This window comes from Antedon mediterranea, chromosome 8, assembly GCF_964355755.1.
Source record: "Antedon mediterranea chromosome 8, ecAntMedi1.1, whole genome shotgun sequence".
In the NCBI taxonomy this organism is placed as follows: Eukaryota; Metazoa; Echinodermata; class Crinoidea; order Comatulida; family Antedonidae; genus Antedon; species Antedon mediterranea.
In genome coordinates this window covers 25047311-25070976 of record NC_092677.1, presented here as the reverse complement: position 1 = coordinate 25070976, position 23666 = coordinate 25047311, and the positions used below count along the sequence as shown (strand labels likewise).

The 23666-nt window shown below is 32.0% G+C and overlaps 1 protein-coding gene, 1 long non-coding RNA gene and 2 other non-coding genes across 8 annotated transcripts; all 4 read right to left on the bottom strand.

Moving 5' to 3' along the window:
• Nucleotides 1-157: 157 nt before the first annotated feature.
• Nucleotides 158-14105, bottom strand: LOC140056294 (deoxynucleoside triphosphate triphosphohydrolase SAMHD1-like). The gene is made up of 20 exons (XM_072101619.1): nucleotides 14048-14105; nucleotides 10361-10465; nucleotides 9970-9998; nucleotides 9159-9322; nucleotides 8452-8567; nucleotides 8286-8356; nucleotides 7959-8090; nucleotides 7766-7822; nucleotides 7150-7188; nucleotides 6938-6964; nucleotides 6668-6721; nucleotides 6321-6383; nucleotides 5617-5841; nucleotides 5259-5350; nucleotides 4763-4819; nucleotides 4304-4514; nucleotides 3507-3590; nucleotides 2515-2619; nucleotides 2202-2315; nucleotides 158-1815 (listed from the first exon to the last, which is right to left on the bottom strand). Exons 2-20 carry the CDS (start codon nucleotides 10401-10403, stop codon nucleotides 1777-1779), a joined length of 1722 nt encoding a protein of 573 aa, XP_071957720.1. The 5' UTR covers nucleotides 10404-10465; nucleotides 14048-14105; the 3' UTR covers nucleotides 158-1776.
• Nucleotides 14106-14242: 137 nt separating this feature from the next.
• LOC140057142 (uncharacterized) lies at nucleotides 14243-23643 on the bottom strand. 5 transcript variants are annotated; one of them, XR_011846877.1, is made up of 11 exons: nucleotides 23624-23639; nucleotides 20383-20567; nucleotides 17220-17275; nucleotides 16958-17002; nucleotides 16554-16620; nucleotides 16280-16365; nucleotides 15972-16004; nucleotides 15705-15769; nucleotides 15346-15407; nucleotides 15066-15115; nucleotides 14243-14733 (listed from the first exon to the last, which is right to left on the bottom strand). It is a non-coding gene; the product is annotated as an uncharacterized lncRNA (long non-coding RNA). The 5 variants fall into 5 exon arrangements; XR_011846876.1 differs by lacking the exon at nucleotides 23624-23639 and adding an exon at nucleotides 20743-21107; XR_011846875.1 differs by lacking the exon at nucleotides 20383-20567 and having other exon boundaries at nucleotides 23624-23643.
• On the bottom strand, nucleotides 14813-14879 carry LOC140057865 (small nucleolar RNA SNORD31). Its single transcript, XR_011846984.1, has one exon. It is a non-coding gene; the product is annotated as a small nucleolar RNA SNORD31 (small nucleolar RNA).
• On the bottom strand, nucleotides 16107-16173 carry LOC140057864 (small nucleolar RNA SNORD31). Its single transcript, XR_011846983.1, has one exon. It is a non-coding gene; the product is annotated as a small nucleolar RNA SNORD31 (small nucleolar RNA).
• Nucleotides 23644-23666: the final 23 nt, after the last annotated feature.

The following is a 23666-nucleotide window of genomic DNA, read 5'->3' as shown; positions in this document are numbered from 1 at the left end:
AGTGAGTTGACACGCGATGGATTATTCGAACTGTCGCTTGTCATTGGTCAACTCGCTTGCGTTGCGTTTACGCCCTAGTGGGAAACACGCTTCATCAAGAACTAAAACGGGGTGAAAACGGCAAAAAACACTGAGACGTGATTTACTACAAGGCCCATTTTTATTTCATTTATTTCGAATTTAGGCTAAATCCTACACTAGTTGAGTAGGCCTAACAAAACAAGAAATAATACTATACTATATACTATATACTATATTATATAACACCTATATAAATTCCTGTCATTTGATTGGACGAATGTGGGTCACATGGCGTGCAATAGTACGCACTATTCAACGATCGTTAAATAGTACTTTTTGAAACATTTTTGTTTGTTATTAGATGTTATATAAAACAAATAATGAATGTTTTGTATTCGTGTAATGGTACAAATAATGGCACTTGGTGAATGATGAAAGGTTATATCAACTCGGCTTTGCCTCGTTGATATAACCTTTCATCATTCACCTCGTGCCATTATTTGTACCATTGCACTCATAAACATTCATTATTTGTATACTATATAACAGAAATTCACTTAAATTTAAACGAAGTTTTGATTATGTGGCGCAACCCTACAGACATTTAATACAGATTAATTTTTGTCAGGTCCATTTAAGGCTATATTAGTATAAGGTCTTGATTGCTAAAACACATCTGATTTCATTTATTTTTTACCAACATGCATAATGTATTACCAAAACGTAAAAGTGTCGATGATGATAAAAATGAGAAATTAAGAAAAGACTCACTTTAACAGTTAATTTTATGTAATGAAGAAGTTAGAGCTTATATTAGAGCGAAAACAGTTTATGCCGGAGGAGAGTTAAAAAAGGGGTGATTAAAAAAAGTGGGGTCTATTATATTAATAGGAATTGTCTAGGATTTGGCGAGAAATTTAAACATATAAATATGCAGGCCTACAGTCCTACAGTCCAATTAATGAATAAAAAAAACCCTTTACCATTTAAGTTTAAAATTATAATCAAAATTACTGTTTAGTCAAATTACTTGCGTTAACTTCCTTCATGGATCAAAACTATTTTTTTGTGATTATAATTATACATAATTATATAAATTAGTATTAATCTAATATTCAGAATTATAATATATTTTTAACTTTGTTGAAGCTGAGTACAATTGCGCTATTACAAATTACTATTAAATACCTAATGCCTGTAATACACCAAAATATTATTCTATATTCAGAATTTATGCAATTCATTAAAATAAATTGTTTCATATATTTGTAAAAACTATTGCAACTTAAATAATAACTATCAATATACCTTCTAATACCATTTGCACAAAAACATTTTAAGAAGTATTGCAACGTGTTATGTACATTGCACTAATTACCATAAACATCAACATACTATATTAAAATCTTATAATCAGAATACTATGAATTTTAGAATATAGGCCTAAGTATATATATTTTTAAAAATTACTGATTGCAATTACATTATTATTACACAATGATTAATTTAAACAACAACCATCAACACACCATTTTATGTAATAATATCCATTACAATACCGTACCAACTAAGATGAACAAATACAGTTTGTAATATTGAATCATAATGGCTTAATTACTTAACTTTTAACGGAATTTGTTTTATGTTATAACATATAAAAGTTATTAGTGGATAATATTCTCTCAATAAAGTCTGCTTTGTACAGTAACTGTATATGTAAAATGTTGGCTGTTCTTGACTTTACTTGCTTTGCTACTAAGTAGATTTGCACGTTTGACATGGCTTATGTGGAGGCTAGAAAAAAAACCACAATTTATTTACTCAGAAACATGATGATATTTAAGTCAATAGTTTAACAAGCTTACTGTAAGTTAAGCATATAAAAAAAATAAGGTAGCTGATAATGTGGTCAAGCAGAATTACTAATATAATTCTAAAGGTGGGTATATTTAAATTCTCATTATACTGTTTTTGTTTTTAAATTGTACGGAAAGAAATAATTATCATTATATAAATTCATAATTGGGAATATTAAAATATATATTGTTATGATCTCCTTGTATTTTTATCCTGTTCACTCATGATTAAGTCAACTAAATACATACTTTTGGTAATTTTTTATCTGATAACCAAAGTAGTAAAAGTGAGGAGAAAAAAACAGTTAAAAAACACATACTGACCCATTTTTTAAGGCATTTTTCAAAACCTTTCTTTGCAATGTCTTTTTTCTTTTCGTCTTTGCAGTAAACACGTATTTCCATTTCATGAAAGTGATCCAGTAGCATGCTGGACACCTGTTAAAAAATCAAATAACCCAATTTTGTGTTCTGAACAAATCTAATTTCTTGTTAAAATCCTAGACATGATAGGAATGAACTACTGTTAGGCGACATAGAAATGTTACATTTAATTAAAATGTAATGTACTGATTAGAAAATGCTAATCTTCAAAGATTACGGTATTATTTAACAAAATAATTTTACAGTACAGTACCTTATGTTTAGGGATTGTAAATGCTTTTGTATTGTCTTCTTTTGAGTAAAAGTAAACAGATTCAATAGGATTTTCTCTTTTCTGCCCATAATCATATTTAACACGCTAAAAAATAACATTTTTTTTTTTAAATGTAAATGTATTATCTCTGAGTTTATGAATTAGAGCTCCGACAGAATATTCAACACCATCACTGACATCAGTAGACTTTACACTATAAAACCAGTGTTTAAAATCTTAAAAATAAAAGAACCGACTAGATAGGCCTAATTTATAAACATTACAACTTCAAGTTGTGGCAAGACACAATAAACTTGAGCACCATGTCGCCTACATAAATCTAAAAATAAAAACTGTAGGTGCAACAGAAACAAAAAACTAATATAATGTACTACCGTAGATCATTTATTATTATATAGGCCTATGCATAAATATTAGTCTTCAGTCCTACATTAATTCGATTTTGATTTGTTAGTGAATACAATCCAATAATTAATTATTGTAATTATATATCTGTCTTTATTCTACTCTCATCAGACACTGACAGACACATAAAATGGCAATCAGACTAAGTCTGGTTTAGGCATACATGATCAGACTTTGTCTGATCATACATTGTTTGATGTGTATGACAGACAAATGTATGACTGTGTATGCCTGCCTTAAGCCTATAAAGGTTAAATGCATGTGGGTGTAAATGGATTGTATTATTTTGCTTAAACGACGATGTTGGCTGTTGAGATGGTGGTTTCAATCATTACTTTTAGTAATACCCTTTTTCCTGTACTATTAGGAAAATTAGAAGTACATCTAAAACATTTAACTACATATTTTATAGATGATATTGTATAAAATACAAAGTTGCATAAAACAATTGTGTATCTCTAAAGCTATTGTTTTCAGATCAGTCAGTAATGGTTTTGTGTTTCATAATTGTTTATTTCACCACCACCACCACCGGTAATAGGACCACCACACTGTACTATACTTACTTCAACAATTAAATTCAATTTCTCGAGTTGGCCGCCGGGCTGTGCACGTGCAACGATCTCTTCCTTAATCTCGTCATCAGATTTCTTTACAGAAACAAAAATACATTTTTGAATTATTATTGATCAATCGTACTGTAGATAAAAAAAAACTAAAGGATTTTTTTTTAAATAATGTTTATCAGTCAATTCTATCTTATTATATTTGAGAAAAGAAAAAAAAATGCCATAACAATGTTTTTTTATTACAAGCATTTTAATGTAAAGATCTTTATTTCATTTTCAACTTGCTTTAATTTGTTGTTGCTGTACAGCAATTTGTTTTTTGTGTAACAATTTATAATTACGTGACCATTTAAATTGTGTATTTTCTCTATCATTAAATAGACCACCATGACTGAAAGCACAAACGAAATTGAACTCTAGCTAGACTTTTAAAGGAATTAGCAAACAAGGATTGAAGACTTTTCTCAAGGTAGAGAAACAACATTTGAGAAATGTGTCAAGATAATTAAAAAACAAAACACAATCACCTTACATAGCCTATAGGTTACTCATACTACTAAACACACATTCATGTAGGCCTACTAACAAAATATTTACAAACAATCCATGGTAGATACCAGTGAAGATCGTGTCAACTCATAATCGTTTAGCGAGTATGGAGAGTTACATTAGGGAGATGTAAAATAATATTTTACATCTCCCTGGTTACATATACATATTATTATGAAGCAGAACAAGAGTCTACAGTAATTTGTAAAACATGGCCTAGTTTGCATATAATATGTAGATTTTACCTTTACTACTTCTTCATTGCTTTTTGGAACAGCATAAGTTCCAATACATTTATACAGCTTCCGCTCAAACACCTTTTTTACCATATCGCGAGCCTCTTCCATGTTTGTATCTAATGATTTCAATATATCATACAGTACATTGTCTGTTAACTGCTCATAAGCTTTCATGTCATCAATAGCTTCCGACATTTTCTTTTTTACTGTTGTCTCTCTGAAATTATTAGAGTGTATAATGTTTTTCCTAATAATGATTTAGTATTAAAATCTATACTAAATGTAATACCTTCTCACAACAATATTCCTATGACCGGCACTTTAGGCCTGTTTTGCTTTTATTCAGGCAATTCTAATCACTCAAAATTGATCGTTGATTTTTGCACATGTAAATTTATATTTCCATCTTTTGTTTCATTTTCAACATGAAAATATATTTGCATAGTAGAAACTGGCTTTACTTACCCATCTTTATATTCCAATTTTAGATGTTCATTGGCTAGAACTAATGCTTCAACAATCCTAAATATAACATAAAACTATTAAAATGTGTTCTGAAACTGGGTGAGATAGTAAATATTGAGGGATACATTTGCCTAGTGAAAAACAGGCTTAAACCACTCTCAATAGTAAAATATGTCCACTCACTAAGATTACTGAGATTGCAGTGAAGTAAAGGATTATTATTTTTTTTTTCCACTCAATAAAAATGGGAGGATTCTCATTTAAATGATTTTCTCATTTTCCAGTTTTACACTCTTGTTTTGTTTTAGTTTGGAACACTTTCATGTTTTTTGTTCATATACTTTAAAGTTAAAATTTCACAGGTTAATTTCTTATTTTTCTATGTTTGAGATTAAAAAAATTACCATATAGTAATTGTTTGATCAGTTGTCAGTTGATGATGAGTATAATTATTTAGAGTATAAGGAATAGACTATTTAGCCTATACCAAACTTACATTCTTTCAATGACCAAGTTTACTTTGTGCTGACAGGCTCTTCTATGAAGAAGATGTCGCGTGTAAAACATATCATATAAATTTCCCACTTCCTAAAAATGAGAATTTTACTTTTTTTTTTAAAGATTTCTACTACTGATTTTAGACTGAATAAACAAAACAATTAAAAGGAAATAGTACATCGCATAACCCAAAAAGGGTATTCTTACTTACAAATCACCATGCATATAACCCCTAATTTCCTCGATGTACCGTAGCTGAAATTCTTCATACAAATCCATATTCCCTTACTCAAGATATCCTTACACTAATTTCAACATTCATCACTTACATCCACTCCATTCTTTATATACTTTACCTTGTCTCGGAAGCATATCTGCTTACTTTCACCGTCTTTCACTGTCAAAACGCTTGCAAGTTTCATTAAGCGCTTGTGATCAAAACAGTTTGAGAATCCAAGCATATGACCATCTCGTGCAAAGTAGTCCCATTTATCAACATCAATTCCGTTGCGTTTATTTGCAACAATCTCGTACAGAAAGTGTTTCTCTTTACTTCTGCCTTTATATGTGTATGGAAATTTCTGAAAAATAATATCCACTGAATCAAGATACTGATAATATTTTGATTGATTTTTTTTTAAATTAATCATTTTAAAAATATTATATCCAAAATACACCTGATTGGTAAGATGTACAATTTAGAAAGACGACGTAGAACTAGTTGGATACATGATTTGGTGGTAGAGGGTGTGAAAGGGTAAAAAACGTTATTGTTGTCCGGGTCTAATCCTGGGATAATTATTTAATTAGCCTAATAATTTGTTTTCTACGTCAACGTCGTTGATTTTGTATTGAAATTATATAACAAACGTCTTTTAATTCATAATTATTTATTTTAGTGTCACTAACAATAATAGTTAATTTTATAAAACTGTAGGCCTACTGTACTGTAAAGAAAACATGTACCGGTAGTTTAGGAATGGTTTAGTTTGGTTATTTGTGTAATACAGTATTACATTCATTATATAAAAAAAACAATAACACACGTTACTGTACTCACTTCCTTCAGTGGCTCAATAATCAATTCCTTAATTTTCTCCGGTGTTATTTTCAATTCAGATTTCTTTAAAAGAATATCAACAATTTGAAATAGCAACAAACCACGTGAATTATAAATTTTAAAAGTAATCTTAAAACGGACTCAAAATATGGAATAATCTGCCTATAACATTAACAAGTGAAGACACTTAATTTCAAGCAATGTTATAATTTATGTAAAGCACCATGATTATATAAATGTTATTCGATATTTAGTGCTATCCACCACAATAGACATTAAAATATTCAAATCAATAATTTACAAATTAATTTATAAGCCTATGCATTATTTAATTTAACAGTACTCACTTTCATTTCGTCAAGAATCACATTTATAATGTACCTCTCTTCCATTTCATATTTCTTTAAAAATTGAATAATAGAATAAAATTTACAATACTGAACCTGTTTTAAACAACTTATATGATTTATTGCTATCAGTACCACAATACACATTCAAATATATTCAAGATGTAATTAATTGACAGTATCAATATACTACTTAGCCTAACCAGTAAATTCTACCGTATCTAATTTCACAAGATTTTACAGTACTCACTTTAGTGGGTCAATACTTACCACTTTATTTGTTTCCTCTCTCACATTCTTAAAAAAGATAATTATAATATAGTTTTATTTTTTGCAACTAAAAGACATTTTTAATATAGCCCAATATTTTGATATGTAGTATCAATTCAATCAATTGTAAATATTAGATATAATAACCATAAAATATTAAAAACAAATGTATTTTATTATATTATTTAATTTTACAGTTTGACATTACTTACTTTCATTAGTGTGTCAGAATTCACCCCCAAGTCGTATTTCTTAACAATTAGAAAATATAAAATGTGATCAAACTTATTTCTCTTTTTGTAGTAACACCACTTGTTTGTTTGTTTGAATTTTAAACGAATGATCATAAAAAAATACAACAAATATGAAATTCAACTACAATACTAAAAGTACATAATTACATACATATTTAAACATTAGAGGAAAAGTAAACAAAACAGTTCAACGGACATCTCTCGTAAAAACCAGTTTGTTTTATTCCTGTTTAAATCAGTGCATCATAATATTTTCATAAGGGGTACTTCTGGACAACTAATTGAGCTTGGTTTATACTAGAATGCGACGCAAGAACGCAGACGCGACGTATCGACGCTAAGTGCTGTGAGAACATAACGAATTTAGTGTCACCGTTTTCTACTTTGCAAACGACGCAAACGTGATTATTAAACTTGTGCTACATTGATAGAAGAGTATTTCCTAACGTTGTTGCGGCAGAATTATTCTATTGGAAACCAAGCTTTTCTGACAGTGTCTAAGTTTCTATTTTCGGGACCCGGGTGTCCACTGTATAAGAATAATAACAATTGTGTGACTAATAAATTTACTCACTTTCTTCAATGGGTCAAGAATATATTTTCGAATTTCCTTCTCTTCCAATTTGAATTTCTTAAATAATAAAATAATAGCATAATGACCAAATGTAGGCCTATTTAGTTTGATTTTTGTTATTTTAATTGTACTACTTTTATTTCCATAGACAATTAGCAATTAAAAAATGATTAAGAATTCAGACAGTACTCACTTTCAGTTTGCCATAAAACAACTCTTTAATGAAAGTTTTGTCTTGATCATTCAAATGCCTCTTAAATTCATTTTCTACTTCAGGGTTCTGTTTAATGAGGTGATCAAACATCTGCAAAGACGCATCTTCATGCTACAAAGTTACAAAGTAATAATATTAGTATAGATTTAAAACAGAAACAAGAAATTGATTGAAATTTATCTTTGAAATAATACTTTAATAATAATGCACTATCTATGTGTTTTATAATAATGAACATATTATTAAATACAGTATGATTTTTTATAATTATGAATATGATAATTAAATATTTTCAATTTCTCATACTTCCCACACTTTCTGTCCTTCTATAGCAGGTATGAACTTTCTATCAAACAGGTGTGAAAATGGACCATGGCCTATAAATAAACAAAATAAAAGTAAGTTATTCTATTATAATTAACACATATAAACAATAATATTCCTTGTAAAGCCATGTGTTAGGAATACATACCTAAATCATGACAAAGTCCGGCGATCTCTACACATAAAATGTCTTTCTTTGTAATACCCAGATCTGGTTGTTTTTCATTTAAAGATCTTACCAGATTTCCAGCTAAATGCGATACTCTGAATCAAGAGAAACTTAAATTACTTAGTGTATACTGTATTGCAGAAAAAGTGTACTCGTCGGCAGATGGTTCAAATGAGGAAATTGAGTGCTTAAATTGATATGTTGTAGAAGAAAGGTTTTAATGGGTAACGTTATTAAGCTAAAGCCATTTTAGTTTCTATGTATTTAAAATGGCAAATCACGCACAACCAAAACTGGTAGAATTGACATATCAAATAAGTATCCTATCTATCGTACATTTCCCCACTTTAATTGTTATCCTGTTTTTTTACAAATAAATGAAAACAAAAATAAACGTTTTTTTTTTTTTTTTAATTTCAAATTAAAATCATTCACTCTTTGAAAACATTTAAATCAGTTCTGTTCTTTTTTTTTTTCTTTTTTTTTGTCTTTTGTTGTATTTTTTTATTGATATATGCCTAAGAAAACCTTCATTGTGTTATTGTAAGCAATAATAAATATAGAGGAAGCTCAACAACCTAACTTGAATATCATTTTATTAAAAACCATAATGATTTATGTTATTTCTGTAATTTCAAATTTAATCTTGAAATTACAATCTAATTCTTCAACGACTCAACCCATACCCAATAGAATGTTCAAATCGGTTGTGAGAAGCTCCGGGAAAGACGAAATAACAACCACCCAGCTGTTTGATGTTGCGTAGGCGCTGGAACTGCACAGTGTCAATGATTTTAACACACAGTGGATGTAGCTCAATAGTTCCATGAATAGGATCATTGAATATTTTCTGAAAGAAATAACAGCAACTGCTGGACAATTTCACTTTACAGGAAAAAAAGCTTAGTTGGTAACAGCTTTCAAATTTAATTTCTTGGTAAAATGCCTAGTCTGCATATACAAGACTGTGTTTTAATACAGTACGGTACAAATTATCAATTACGGTAACTTATATTTGCTGAGCACATGTAGAGAGGTTTTGGTGAAAAATTCCGGCTGATACACAGGCTATTCGTAAGTATTGTTGATAGTTTTTAGATTATAGGCCTATTTAGACGGGACGTCACAATTGTGTGTAACTATTGGGGGTTCTTGGTCTTACTATAGGCATATGTTTTGTACTAGTATAAGGTTTGTGATCGATGCAGTTTGAGTCGATTACATAACTTTTGTGTCCGTCTTCCAACAACGTTACCTTCACAAACTTCGTAACACAAAAAGACACAAATGTGCATGTAGGATTGGAAAAGTAATAGGCCCTAGTTTAAACTTAGTTCCCATAAACGCAATGCAATGACGTAGACGCAACGCAAAGGAGTTAACCAATGACAAGCCACAGTTTGAATAATTCATCGTTTGTGGTTGGTCAAATCGCTAAGTTACGTCCTTTCGTTGCGTCTAGTGGAAGCAAAGTATTACATCAACCAATATACCTACATTCAAAACCTTCGGTTTTTTTCTTCCTCCTAAAATAATATGATAAAAATGAAGACATAAACAACCCCTGTACGATTATCACAACATATTCATAAAATATTTATATTATACATTATACCACCAGTTATTTGTAAGAAGTAATTGTGATTGATCACAGTGCACGCTCACATACTATGTTCTATATAAAGAGGTAAACAATTAACAAATGATAATAGCTCTTTAGTAAAGTTAGTGGAGAGGACAAATTTCTTTTTGGCAGGACCAAATTCCAATACAATTCAGTAATATTTTAAAATCTAAAATCATGCGACCATTGTTTTCGGTGACACAATTTGAATTTAAAATACAAAAAAACGTCAGTCTTATGCGTACAGAATGTATGCATACTTACGGCCACCACCAGAGCCTCTGGTTTTTCGCTTACGGTTCGGCATTGAAAAGCTATGACTTAAGGTTTACTCTTGACCAATTATTCTCTTAGGCAAGCTAGTATTTGCTAAATGAAATGAAAACGTATTGCGTTATTATAAGTTTATTGCAATAGTATACAGTCAATATCATCGTACTCGAGAATTTATATGATTAATGACAGGGACACGATAATTACGCGAAAATTATATATACGATTTACGATCCTTGCAGCGGTAGTCATGTGATGCAGTTTCAACCAATCACGTTCACGTATTTACATAGGCTAAGTAATATAAATAAATGTTAATGTATAGTTACATGCTTCAGTTATTGAATAACATAATACAGTATTTGCTTTTGTATTACAAACTTTATATTTCATCTTATTACTTTATATATAATTTTTTTATGGGCTCCACTATAGTTGTAAAAAGCTTTTTATCTTGTTTTGTAGTTGTCTCTGTTTAATTTCTTAGTTTTACAAATTTGCTATATTGTGTCGTGCTTGAATCGAAATGAAAGAAATATCAATATCAAACGTTCATATCACTTTGATACCTATTACTTGATATTTAAGTGACTTTGTGTTATGGTTGTATTTTTTTTAATGAATAAAAAAAAAATGGGGGGGGGGGGGATGTACTATTAAAAACGCTATTAAAATGTATTTCGTATACTAAAAAAAAAAAAAATATTTGATAAATAAAAATGGTAAAGGATCGTGTATAGGTTATTCAGGAATATTTTAGCAGATAACAGAAAGTTTGATGAAAGCCAGTATTTCTAGACTTTAATTTCTTCACCGTTTTAATTGCACAACTCAGTGCAATAAGTCTGCAGGTCTCAATGTTTCGTTTTCGCGACGCTCCTCGTGGCTACTCGCCAATCTCTTCACTCAGGTAGTCAGGAGCCAATTCAAGATTCAAGATTCAAGAAATTTTATTTGTCCATAAAAATGGAAATTCACTTTGCTTGGTAGAATAAAACAACAGTATTGCAACAATTTAAAAACGTGCAGTATTATAACAGATTAAAAATACAAGATAAAAAGTTAAAAATACTGTTAAAAATGTAAAACTATTAAAAATGGAGATGTGTTTAGCATTCCAAGTACAAGGGGTCCGAGGTACAGAATGTCAATTAGGGAGCCTCAAGTTCCGACCTAGCTGTACCTACTCTAAGGAGGGACGCTCAAAATTTACCCCAAATATGATTAATTAGCATAATCGAGTACTCAAATGAAACCAATGCTAAAATGTTTAATTTTAGACTTCTAATTGAAGATCCGTCAAGAGTGTAACCTTTACCTAGTCCGCTGAATAATGCAAAAGTGCAAAATGTTTGAATGGTACCGTTACCTAGACATTATTTTCAGTTCAGTAAATTCAATTCAACACCAAAACAAGGTGTGTTGTGCCATACAAATATGTGTATATCTAAACAGTTGGACGCAATTTTTGTAGTAACAGCTGTTGAATACTGTATTGTTGTTTTTGGAACCAGGCAGATTGTTAAGTATATTAAAATAGACCTACAAATAGCATGCACATTGTACTTGTGTCCATACAGAAAACATATTCATATACAATGCACATTGATTGTCTATAATCAGGGCTTCAGACCTATTGTGCAATTATTTGCCTGCGACTAATGATTGGTTACTCACAAAGTGTCATGTTCCTGAAATTGGGTGACAATTCACATATATACAATAATTGGAGAGGTGTCAAATCATCAATATTCAAAAGGTTTTTGAATATTAAGTGAAATATATGGAGCAAAATTTGCCGGTTACCAATTGTTATAAATAGATTTCTGGAATGTTTGAAATATGCAGGAACTTGTTATATTTTAGTTTATATTACAGTAATTCATAATGGTTTATTCATATTCTATTGCCAAAGTACTGTGTATATATTAGAAGTATTGATTCTAGAATTAAGATGAAAATTAGGGGATAGGCCTAATGCAATATCTGTAATTAGGCCTACACAAAGCCAAATTGTTTCTGTTCCGTAGGCCTACACCAAGAGTCCTTTTTGTAAATTCTCCGGGAAAAATTACAATTGTCGAAGCTAATTTTTAAGGCCTTGGTCTTACACCTTCGCAATCTGAGAAATCGATGATCGTCTCAACATTCCGACTCTCTGGCGCAATCTGGTCACTTTTGAACAAGTAAAAATTTGGTGGATTGTGTCAATAAATGATGATGACAACGGTAATCATATTCCAACTCGAGTTCCAACTGCACCATTTTCAATTAAACTGTCCAGCTTTTTTATATGTCACGCTCAATTTCGATGGATAATTTTGAATTATTTTATTATATTTTTGTTTATACTGTACGTTTTAGCTTTTTTGTTGGGAGTGGCACGCCTAATATGGCGACAGAAGCTATTGGTCTCTTTTGCCACTCCTTGACACAATCTAGCTATTTTTTGTATTGTTATGTTAATTCAATTCCTGGTTTCATTAGTCAACCAATTGCCTACTTATTCCTTGTGTCCCTTTGAAACTAGTACTGGTGACCATCACTTTTTACATCCTTGCCGTTTGAATTTAAGTAGAATTTTTGGAAGTGATTAGCGGAGTGTAGGCGTAGCCATAGTCCAACGAACAGCAATTATTACTGGCTGGCTGCGCCGACTGCATCTAAAATCAGGCCTATTTTTCTACCCACTATATACTGTATTTATATCAATATTGAATTGAATATAGTACACTAACTGCCTACAGCGCGAAAAAAAACGCACCCACCCACCTTATCATAAGGACAAAAATTAGGGAAAAAAGCGTCAAAAAAGAGTGGACTCTCTACAGTTGCACATCCCCACACCCTCTCCCCTTTCACAAAATCCTGGATCCGCCACTGGATAAGCGAGTACATTTGTCTGCGGCTGGGAAATTAAAATGGAATGTTGGGGTCATCGCAAGCACCAGCGCAGATCCTGGGAGAGGTGGGAGGGTTGTCGTGTCCCACTTTGCAACACAGCAAAATCATTAAATTGTTGAAATGAAATGGAAAGTAAGACTTCTATCGACATATCGTATGTAAATACAGTATCTACATACAAATACAGTATATATATTTTATGTGAATATATACCAAGTGGGGCATCAGGATCAGTGCCTAAAAAGTGCATAACCCAAAATATTCTTCTGGGCGGAATTTGTATGTGCTCAGAAATCGATTGAAACGATCTATAAATTACTCAAAGAGCCGAGCTTCCAAGGGGCTTCGTCCCCTGGACCCCGACCAGGCCCATGCCTTTCCTCAGCCTGAGGTTGCTCGCAAAATATTTAATTTTTATACGTCCCACTATTAAAAACGGATCTGCGCCGTTGGTCACAAGACCTTGGGAAGTAACGCCCGGAATATATATTTACGTTACACAAAATGTTTACTACGGATTGTTAAACAAAAATAATTGATAATCATTATTTCTTAAACTTATTAAATAGAATATAGTCGCGCGGCGTTTTTGTAAGAAATATTTCTTGTAAATAAGCGATAAAAGGGTATTACAATTACACGCACCGGGTCATAAATTACTAACCACGCAGTTGTGTTAAAAAGTTTATGTTCAGATCAGTCTTTGGCCGAGGTAAGGTAGGGTCACATCAACGTAATGCAATATCAGTAACCTGGGAGAAAGGTATTGCTTACCTGTCAAAAAGTCTTCAAATCCAATGAACAGCCCAGGAATAGGACATGAACTAATGGTTTCTCAATATAGAATGGGTCTTTATAATAAATGGCAAGTCATATGTACAGTATACATGATTAGATTTTGGTCTCTGATTGGTCCAAGCTTTACATGAATTAATCACTACAAAGAATTATCACAATGACGATCAATAATACAATGTTGCAAGCACTTTATTATTTTCTACCATATATTGTCCAGGTTGTATGTAAATTATCATCAATACATTGATGTTGAAATTGATAGCAATACACTAAAACGTCTATTGTACTAAGGAAAATCAAATGCAACACAAGCTCATCAAATTTGCAGTTGTGTCTTTATTTAAGCATGACGTTCGTAACATAACTATCAATTATTCAACAACTGAGGGTTGCAGATTACTACATGGCAGTTCCATCACAATGCAGTTGTGGATCCTTAATTACTGTAAAACCAAAAACCTCCGCAACATAAATTTGAATAATACAAGTAAATGCACAATCTTTGTGTTATAAAGACGCTAATACATAAGCTATTGTGTACAGTAGGCCTACAATTATTCGTGGCATGAAATTTTCGCAAATTATTTCAATTACTTGCGAAAGTGGTTTTATTGCCTTGCTTGATGCTTGCTTTGCCCTTCTGTATAAAATAACCAGGTAAGCTGCAAAAAGAATGAATAGCCTGGTTAATCAAGTGCATTAGATTGGAACTAATTCAATAGATTTTAATTGTAAAATTGCCGTTCCTCATAAAAATCATTCAGTCATAGAAATCAGACTGGGGCGATATTACCTAATCATTGTAAACGACACAAACATATTGCATAACACATGCAGATTGTACTGGGACTCTGATAAAAGACTATTGCAATCTTACTCAGAAATATCAGTTAGATGCTAATGTTTGTCTTTTTTTTCTCATTCTAAAACTCACAAAAGCATCAAATTATCTAGTAAAATAAATAAGTTGAATAAATAAATTAAACAAACTTGCCTTATGAATTGCCATTAAAATACAGATCAAAAACCGATCAGATTCTACTTCTGCGAAAAATCATAATTTTAGAGATTTAAGAAACTAAAATTTCACTTTGGTGGATATTTTTGTATTAGCAAACAAATCAGAACAAACAATTCCTCATCTTTTTCAGAACAGGTCTGTAATTATGTTCATCATTTCATTTGCTAACCGCTTCATACTTAAAACCAGGATGTCATACTAATAGGTTGGCTTATCAAACACAAAATATTATTTAAAAAATTTGCTTTCTTACTGAATCTGAAATTGTTCGTTTTGGCGACAATTGACAATATGCATCACTACCAACACGCTATCCTGCGGAAAAATATTTTAAAAACTCATTTTTCAACAACTACAAGCCTATATATACAAAGAGCATGAATATCTACAGTTCAGAAGCTATAGGGAGTAATCACGTTATCATACGAACGAGACATTTTTATAATCACTACCATAGATAGTTACAACATACATGTAAAGACTTTGCATTTTATCTTTTTACCTTGGCCTAGTATTAGCTGCAGTGCATGAGCAGATGGCCTAGACTGAAAGATTAAGGCAGAATGTGCATGTTTACTTTAAATTCAAGTATACATTTAATATATCACTTACTATATCTAAATGCCCTTTCAACTTTTAGCAGTTCATCAACTTCATACATTGAGACATATTTCAAACTAAAAAACGAAACAAAATCTATAAATATATGCCTTGTATTTGTACCAATCGTTGCTGTACTGCTACACATGATCAGATTCTGTATTGTCAACATCATTTATCAGATATATGCTTGTCAATAAAGATCATCATTACATAAATATATTGTATTTTAAAATGTTCACTTTTTATATTTGTTTCATATTCTTTCAAATCTATTACCTTTTTACTCGTATTGTAATAATATCACAGAATCTGTAAAAAGAAGAGAGATTACGTTTAAATATGTTCAGCCGACAATAGAACTATTATTGGATTTCATACAAATTATTCCTAAAATTTTACTTGTAAAATTGCCGTTTCTCATAAAAATCATTCAGTCATAGAAATCAGACTGGGGCGATATTACCTAATCATTGTAAACGGCAATTATTACACATCATGCCGGTTGTAGGCCTACTTAGACAACGATCCCAAAAGAACCCTAAGCAAGTGTTGTCTAAATAGCAGGTTTAATGCAGAACACTGACCAGGTTAAGTTATTTAACTATGTTCATCATAGTTAGCTCCAACTGGCTTGTAAGCTCCAATTGGCTGTGTTGCATACATTGGCGACCTAAGAAGAAAAAGTATTGTAGTTAAAAACATTTTTAACTTGTTTTATTTAGCCATTCATGAATAGCACCAAGGTATTTCAGTACTGTAATTTTTAGCATCAAAGTTTTCAGACATATGCTTGTCAAATTACTTATTCATCATTATTACCTAAACCTACTGGAAATAATAAATTTCCACAATGCTTACCTTGCGTGCATCTTCACCATTCATGCATCTACAGTAATTTAACCCATTCCTTTATTGTCCGCTTGAGCTAGAAGAGCAACGGTTTTTAGGTTGATTGGTAAAATCTGTATTAAAGATTGGTGTTAAATATTAAATTGTACAATATGCATAAATATTTGGTAGAGTAAGGCATTATTGCGTTTTATAGAATGTAGCTTGGCTCTCAGTATGACTGTGTTGGAAACACATTCTCTTCAATGTCCCATGGGACTCAAAGCGAGCTGGGATTATGGAAAACATCATTGCCAGCTACAGAAATTATGGTCAAATTAAGGTCAACACCATGATAGGGAATTATTATCAAAACAAAAAGCCAACCTCGACAACTTTAAGAAAAAATACAATATTTATAAAGAATCACTTACCATGGACGCTAAAGGACCATCATCACGTACCCATATTTTCAAAACCTGAGGAACAAATGTTTATGCTATTATTAGTATCAGTTGTTAAGACAATTTTTGGCAATGAAAAAGAGGGTTTTTGGTTCCTAGTTGACTCAGTATGTTTATTGTGTTGGAAACCCGTTTTTCTTCAACGTCCAAATATGGACTCAAAGCGAGCTGGGATTATGGATAACATCATTGTCAACAGCAAAGAGAAATGAATTCAATAAAATAAACCTACCACCAAAAAATCCAGCTGGTTTCTTTTTTACTGTTCATGGCGTTGTATTCTTTGTCCTGCGTATAAAACAAACTGCTTTCAATTAAAATTACAAAATTGAAATAAAAATAATTTAAACTTAAAAAAAAAAATTTGATTTCTTAAAATTAAAAATATCTGCACAACAACTTCAGTATGAGGTATAAAAACCGAATTTTCGCATCACCATCAAGTCAGACGGGGGCATTCGGGTTCATCATCATCGTTGCTATGCAGTGGTATACCTTACTACTAGGGTATTCAGTTGCATGGCTACAGCTTGAGGTCACACACACACAGGCAGCACATTAAAGTAAAAAATTGACCATTTTGAAGTGCCATTTTTTAATTATTAGATTAATATGTTTTGGGCAAATAATACATTTTTGGAAAGGTACACATGTCTACTTTCAAGTGCTGTAGACAATTCGCGGAAATATCAATTATTCAATGAAATACAACAAGATTACTAACACCCTATCCAGCTGGTCACCTCATGAACATGAGGGAAATTCCTGCTTGCAGTTTATGACCGCCCATTTTTGGAGATCTAAAAATATGATGCTTTTTGATTGGAGTTTCCGTGACAACCTGAGGTGATTGACAATTAAATTGGTTTCCTAAGTGAAAGGCATGGGCTTTAGCTTGTAAACAAAGCATGTCCCAGGTTTATACGATGTCTAGAACAGAATTGGTGGACTTTCAAAAATAATCTTCGTTTTTTCGGTAGGTTGATGGAATATTTTAAATCAAAGACACATATAATATGAAAATATAATGTTTAAAGTAGCTATTGTTAAAATCTTTAATTGGTTGAGAATTGATGAACGGAAAAAGAAAAGAGTAGGCACATGTTTTTCCTTTCTCAAGCCACAGTCCACTTGTTCCATTGTCTCAGGCTGAGGCTAGCCTGTGCCTGCCTGCACAGGACTGCCAGTAGAATTTTTACTTAACGGAGGTTAAGTCTTATATAAATTATAGTTTAACCAACATTGATTATAATTATGATTAATATATTTCCTATTCCTAACGTTCCGAAGAAATAATAATAGGTACTTTAAGTGTTTTAAAACATATTAGTTTGAAATGCTTAACATCCCTATTAATGTAAATGGAATCGTCCGTACAATGAAAGTTAAATACATTATGGACAGGTCCACTTATTTTTAAGGGGTATTATTTGGTTATATTAATTGAGGATTATGTTTTTTTATAAAAAATGAAAGGAATACATCATATTTTGTAGGTTTTTAGTTTTAATTGATTAATTTAAAAACTGCTATAAAAATCTATGTGTTTTTTCCAGTTAATATTTATTTTTTTTAAATAATACCGATTATTTTCATATAAAAATAAAAGTGAACTTTTTGTAATTAATATTTATCAACATGGAAGAAGATATTCCTGGTGATTTTCTTAAAGCTGTTGGTATTTCAGCTTTAGATCTACATAAACTTACTGCTTCCTGATAAACTTATCAACATTACAATTACGAATGGCTATCTTTGATTTTATGTATTTTTGCGATTAAACGTCATATTTTCATTTTATTACACGTTTCCATGGTAACAAAAACATTTTTAATAGAATTTTTATTACAAATTGTGTATTTATATTATACAATTAACTGGTAAAAAAATAGGCATAATGTGAGTTATAATTAAAGAGCTATGTTAGATTTTATGTATTTTTGCGATTAAATGTCATATTTTTATTTTATTACACGTTTCCATGGCAACAAAAACATATTTTTAATAGAATTTTTATTAAAAATTGTGTAATTATATTATACAATTAACTGGTAAAAAAATAGGCATAATGTGAGTAATAATTAAAGAGCTATGTTAGATTTTATGTATTTTATTACATTCAAATATTACATAGTTTCATTATGTATTAATAAAACAATAATTTATGATTTTTTTGGCAACATTTTTATTGAACATTATGTATTTACATTATATTAATAACTGTTGAAAAAATTAGGCCGGTACACTTTATGGTTAAAAAGATATACCCAATTATGTACAAAATATCAATGATTTTGTTGACTGTTTTGGACCACTTTTAGCTTTTAATAAAATAATAGAAAACATAGAAACCAATGTCTTCGACTTCCTATCTATTTTTTCGTATTGTTTTTTAATGTAACTTTTGAACGCCTTGTCCGATTAAAAAAATTTAAAAAGCATTGTCATTGTTTTCAATTCTGCTTCATATGGTATCATTTCCAAGTTCATAGGGTGTCAATCAATTTTTCACCTGAAATCCCTATTACTACCTGAAATCTAAGATAGTCATTCAGACGAAACACAATTCCAGTCAGTAGGCCTACTAACAGTACTGTCTCGCGCCTAGTCACAATGTTTCTTTTCGTACATTAGTTGGGGACCCCTCATGAAACGTCACAAAATAAACATGAATATATTCGTTAGCTTTGTATTCATAGTGTGATATAGATAGGAATTGACCAAACTACAATTCGCCAATGCAAACGCTTTCAGTCAAGCTGTCTGCGTCAGTACAGGTACTGTATAGGCCTAGTCAAATGGATTAGGCCTAGTAGTAGAGCAGTTAACGCCATAAAAATAGCCAAGTTGTGCACTTTATTACCAAAGCATGAAACATGCCACAAAGTTTCTTTGATGTGTATAGATTCAAAATATCGGGGGGTGCCAAGTGTCCAACGTCCGGTATGGCGGCCATCTTGATTTCAAAATGGCCACCATAAAAACAAAAAGTGTTCATATCTTGGCAACTATAAACAGTAGAGACTTGATTCTGGTGTTAAATTGTTCACAAACCACATATTTCTATTTGTTCTAATGAAAAGTTTCGTAAAAAAATGACCGGAAATGACGTTTCTTCCAGTTTGACCTTTGACCTCTTATCTGTATATCTCGGTAACTACTGATCATTTTCAATCGATTTTGGTGTCATTTTGTTCAGAATAGAGACATTTATATTTGTAGTAATGAAACATTTTCACATAAAATGACTGGAAATACAATTTATAACCTTTGACATATATAATTATGTGAACATATTGTATGTGGTTTACATTGATATAATGCACTTAATTTTTTTTACCGAAATAAATGACACTTAATGAAAAAATGACCAGGAATTATTCTGAATTTTTTACTTTTGATGTGATAGGATAGGCGTAAAGTATGACAGATCACTGAGAAACATCAATCACTGAGCTCATCTATGCCGACTTGTTTGCTAAACTGTGATGTGTCAATCGTTAGATAAAAGTTTTGGTCCTCTCTCCTCCTTCATCCTTTCTTTTTTTTTTGTAATGTATTATACCATATGGACAATTGTCTGAAATAAAAGTTGAATTGAATTGTTAGATGCCATTTGGAAATATTTTTTCGTTGGCCTCTTTGATGTTGCATATGAGACAAGTTCGGAAAGTTCTCATTTTCACGAGTTAAGAGAACACCGTCTTTCAAAGTACTTACTACAAACTAATCCTGCATTTGTGCAGTAGACCTACTTTCATTAGTCCGAAACTCAGATAATTCTTGTTCATTTTCGTTGCATCTAAAAAAATGTACTCCATTTTTATGGTAATGGGCCTTTGCTGTAAACCATCTGAATCCTTTTCCTCGATTTTCTCTAGTCATTGATTTTTTAGCAAAATCCGAACCAAATCAATTCGTAAAAGACATCTCAATATAATTATTCAAGTAATCCTCAAATTAGTGACATGGACCTACAATATACTGTTCTGTACAAGACCTTTTTAGGCATCCACCTGTGGACTTTCACTTTGAAGGTCTTGGTCTCCTAATCATACAAGAAACAATGTCTGATTTAATCAATCATAGTAGTGGGTCCAGACAAAGAAGGGGGTGTAAGACCATCCACAGACAAAGAAGGGGGTATAAGACCATCCACAGACAAAAAAGGGGGTATAAGACCATCCACAGACAAAGAAGGGGGTATAAGACCATCCACAGACAAAGAAGGGGGTGTAAGACCATCCACAGACAAAGAAGGGGGTGTACGACCATCCACACACAAAGAGGGGGGTATAAGACCATCCACAGACAAAGAAAGGGGTGTAAGGCCATCTACAGACAAAGAAGGGGGTGTAGGACCATCCACAGACAAAGAAGGGGGTGTAAGACCATCCACAGACAAAGAAGGGGGTGTAAGACCATCCACAGACAAAGAAGGGTGTAGGACCATCCACAGACAAAGAAGGGGGTGTAGGACTATCCACAGACAAAGAAGAGGGTGTAAGACCATCCACTGACAAAGAAAGTGGTATAGGACCACTTACAGACAAAGAAGGGGATATAAGACCATCCACAGACAAAGAAGGGGGTGTAGGACCATCCACAGACAAAGAAGGGGTGTAAGACCGTCCACAGACAAAGAAGGGGATGTAAGACCATCCACAGACAAAGAAGTTGGTATAAGACCATCCACAGACAAAGAAGGGGGTATAAGACCATCCACAGACAAATAAGGGGTATAAGACCATCCACAGACAAAGAAGGGGGTATAAGACCATCCACAGAGAAAGAAGGGGTGTAAGACCATCCATAGACAAAGAAAGGGTGTAAGACCATCCACACACAAAGAAAGGGGTGTAAGACCATCCACACACAAAAAAAAGGGTGTAATACCATCAACAGACAAAGAAAGGGGGTATAAGACCATCCACAGACAAAGAAGGGGGTATAAGACCATCCACAGACAAAGAAGGGGTGTAAGACCATCTACAGACAAAAAAAGGGGTGTATAAGACCATCCACACACAAATAAAGGGGTGTAAGACCGTTCACAGACAAAGAAGGGGATGTAAGACCATCCACAGACAAAGAAGTGGGTATAAGACCATCCACAGACAAAGAAGTGGGTATAAGACCATCCACAGTCAAAAAAGGGGGTGTAGGACCATCCACAGACAAATAAGGGGGGTATAAGACCATCCACAGACAAAGAAGGGGGTATAAGACTATCTACAGACAAAGAAGGAGGGGTAGGACCATATTAACCGAGGAAGCATACAAAAAGAAGATGCAATCAAAATAGGCCTACCACTTGGAAAACAATAAATTGTAGAATAACTGAGGCTTGATTGTTGAAATATAAAGGGTTCTTTGTAAGGTCATTAATAATATATTGATATAAACACGATCATCATACTATTCATTTGACATTCAAATACAGTCTATCTCGAAAAGAAGCTCATGAATACTATCACCTTTTCGAGGTTTTACGGTATTCCATAACATGTATCTTATTTCCTCTGTCAAACTATTAAAACTTTTAGCGAATCAGAAGGTGCCAACATCCTTGAACTAATGGTACCACCCAGCACATTGTTTACCAATTTTATGTAACATATACAATTTAAGTCCATTAATCATTTAATATAATTACGCCTATCAGGTCAAAGTTCAAAATTAGATGCATTTAAGACCAACACAAACCCACATACAGTATATTCACATAATTAAAAATCAATAAATAAATGTCAAAGGTCATAAATTGTATTTCCGGTCATTTTATGTGAAAAGGTTTCATTACTACAAATATAAATGTATTTATTCTGAACAAAATGACACCAAAATCGATTGAAAATGACCAGTAGTTACAGAGATATACAAATACGAGGTCAAAGGTCAAACTGAAAGAAACGTCATTTCCGGTCATTTTTTGACGAAAATTTTCATTAGAGCAAATAGCAATATATAGTTTGTGAACAATTTGAGACCAGAATTAAGTCTCTAATGTGTATAGTTGCCAAGATATGAACATTTTTTGTTTTTATGGTGGCCATTTTGAAATCAAGATGGCCGCCATACCGGACGTTGGACACTTGGCACCCCCTGATATTTTGAATCTATATATATTAAAGAAACTTTGTGCCAAGTTTCATGCTTTGGTAATAAAATGCACAGCTCATGTCACTAACTGCTCTACTATAGTCAAATGGATTAGATATGTTGTATGACCTTTTGCATGTCGATGTAGGCCTAGGTTATGTATGGGGTTCAAATCCCATGTCCATGAGCAACTTCGTTTTACTTAATAAATAATAGTGAGAGTTTATTTAGAGGGTTAGGTTTAGTTAGGAAGTAGTTCGGCTCTTTCACATAAGGAGTCTCCAACTTGTGTACGAAAAAAAAACGCAGCTCGTCCAATGCAGCCACGTGGTCTGCTATAATACGTTACGTCACACGTGGTTGAAGAAAAATCATACAGAAAACTCGATATAGGCCTATGCCTTAGCCTAGGGAGGGGTTGCATTATACAATATTGTAGTAACATTATCATAAACCAATAGTTATGCAACAATTTAAAACATTATTTTTAACTTTTCTATTCCGCAATTTAACAAAAGCAACCAAACAACACACCTCTCACCAAAGCAGCCAGGAAGCAAAAGAACGGCATGGCGAT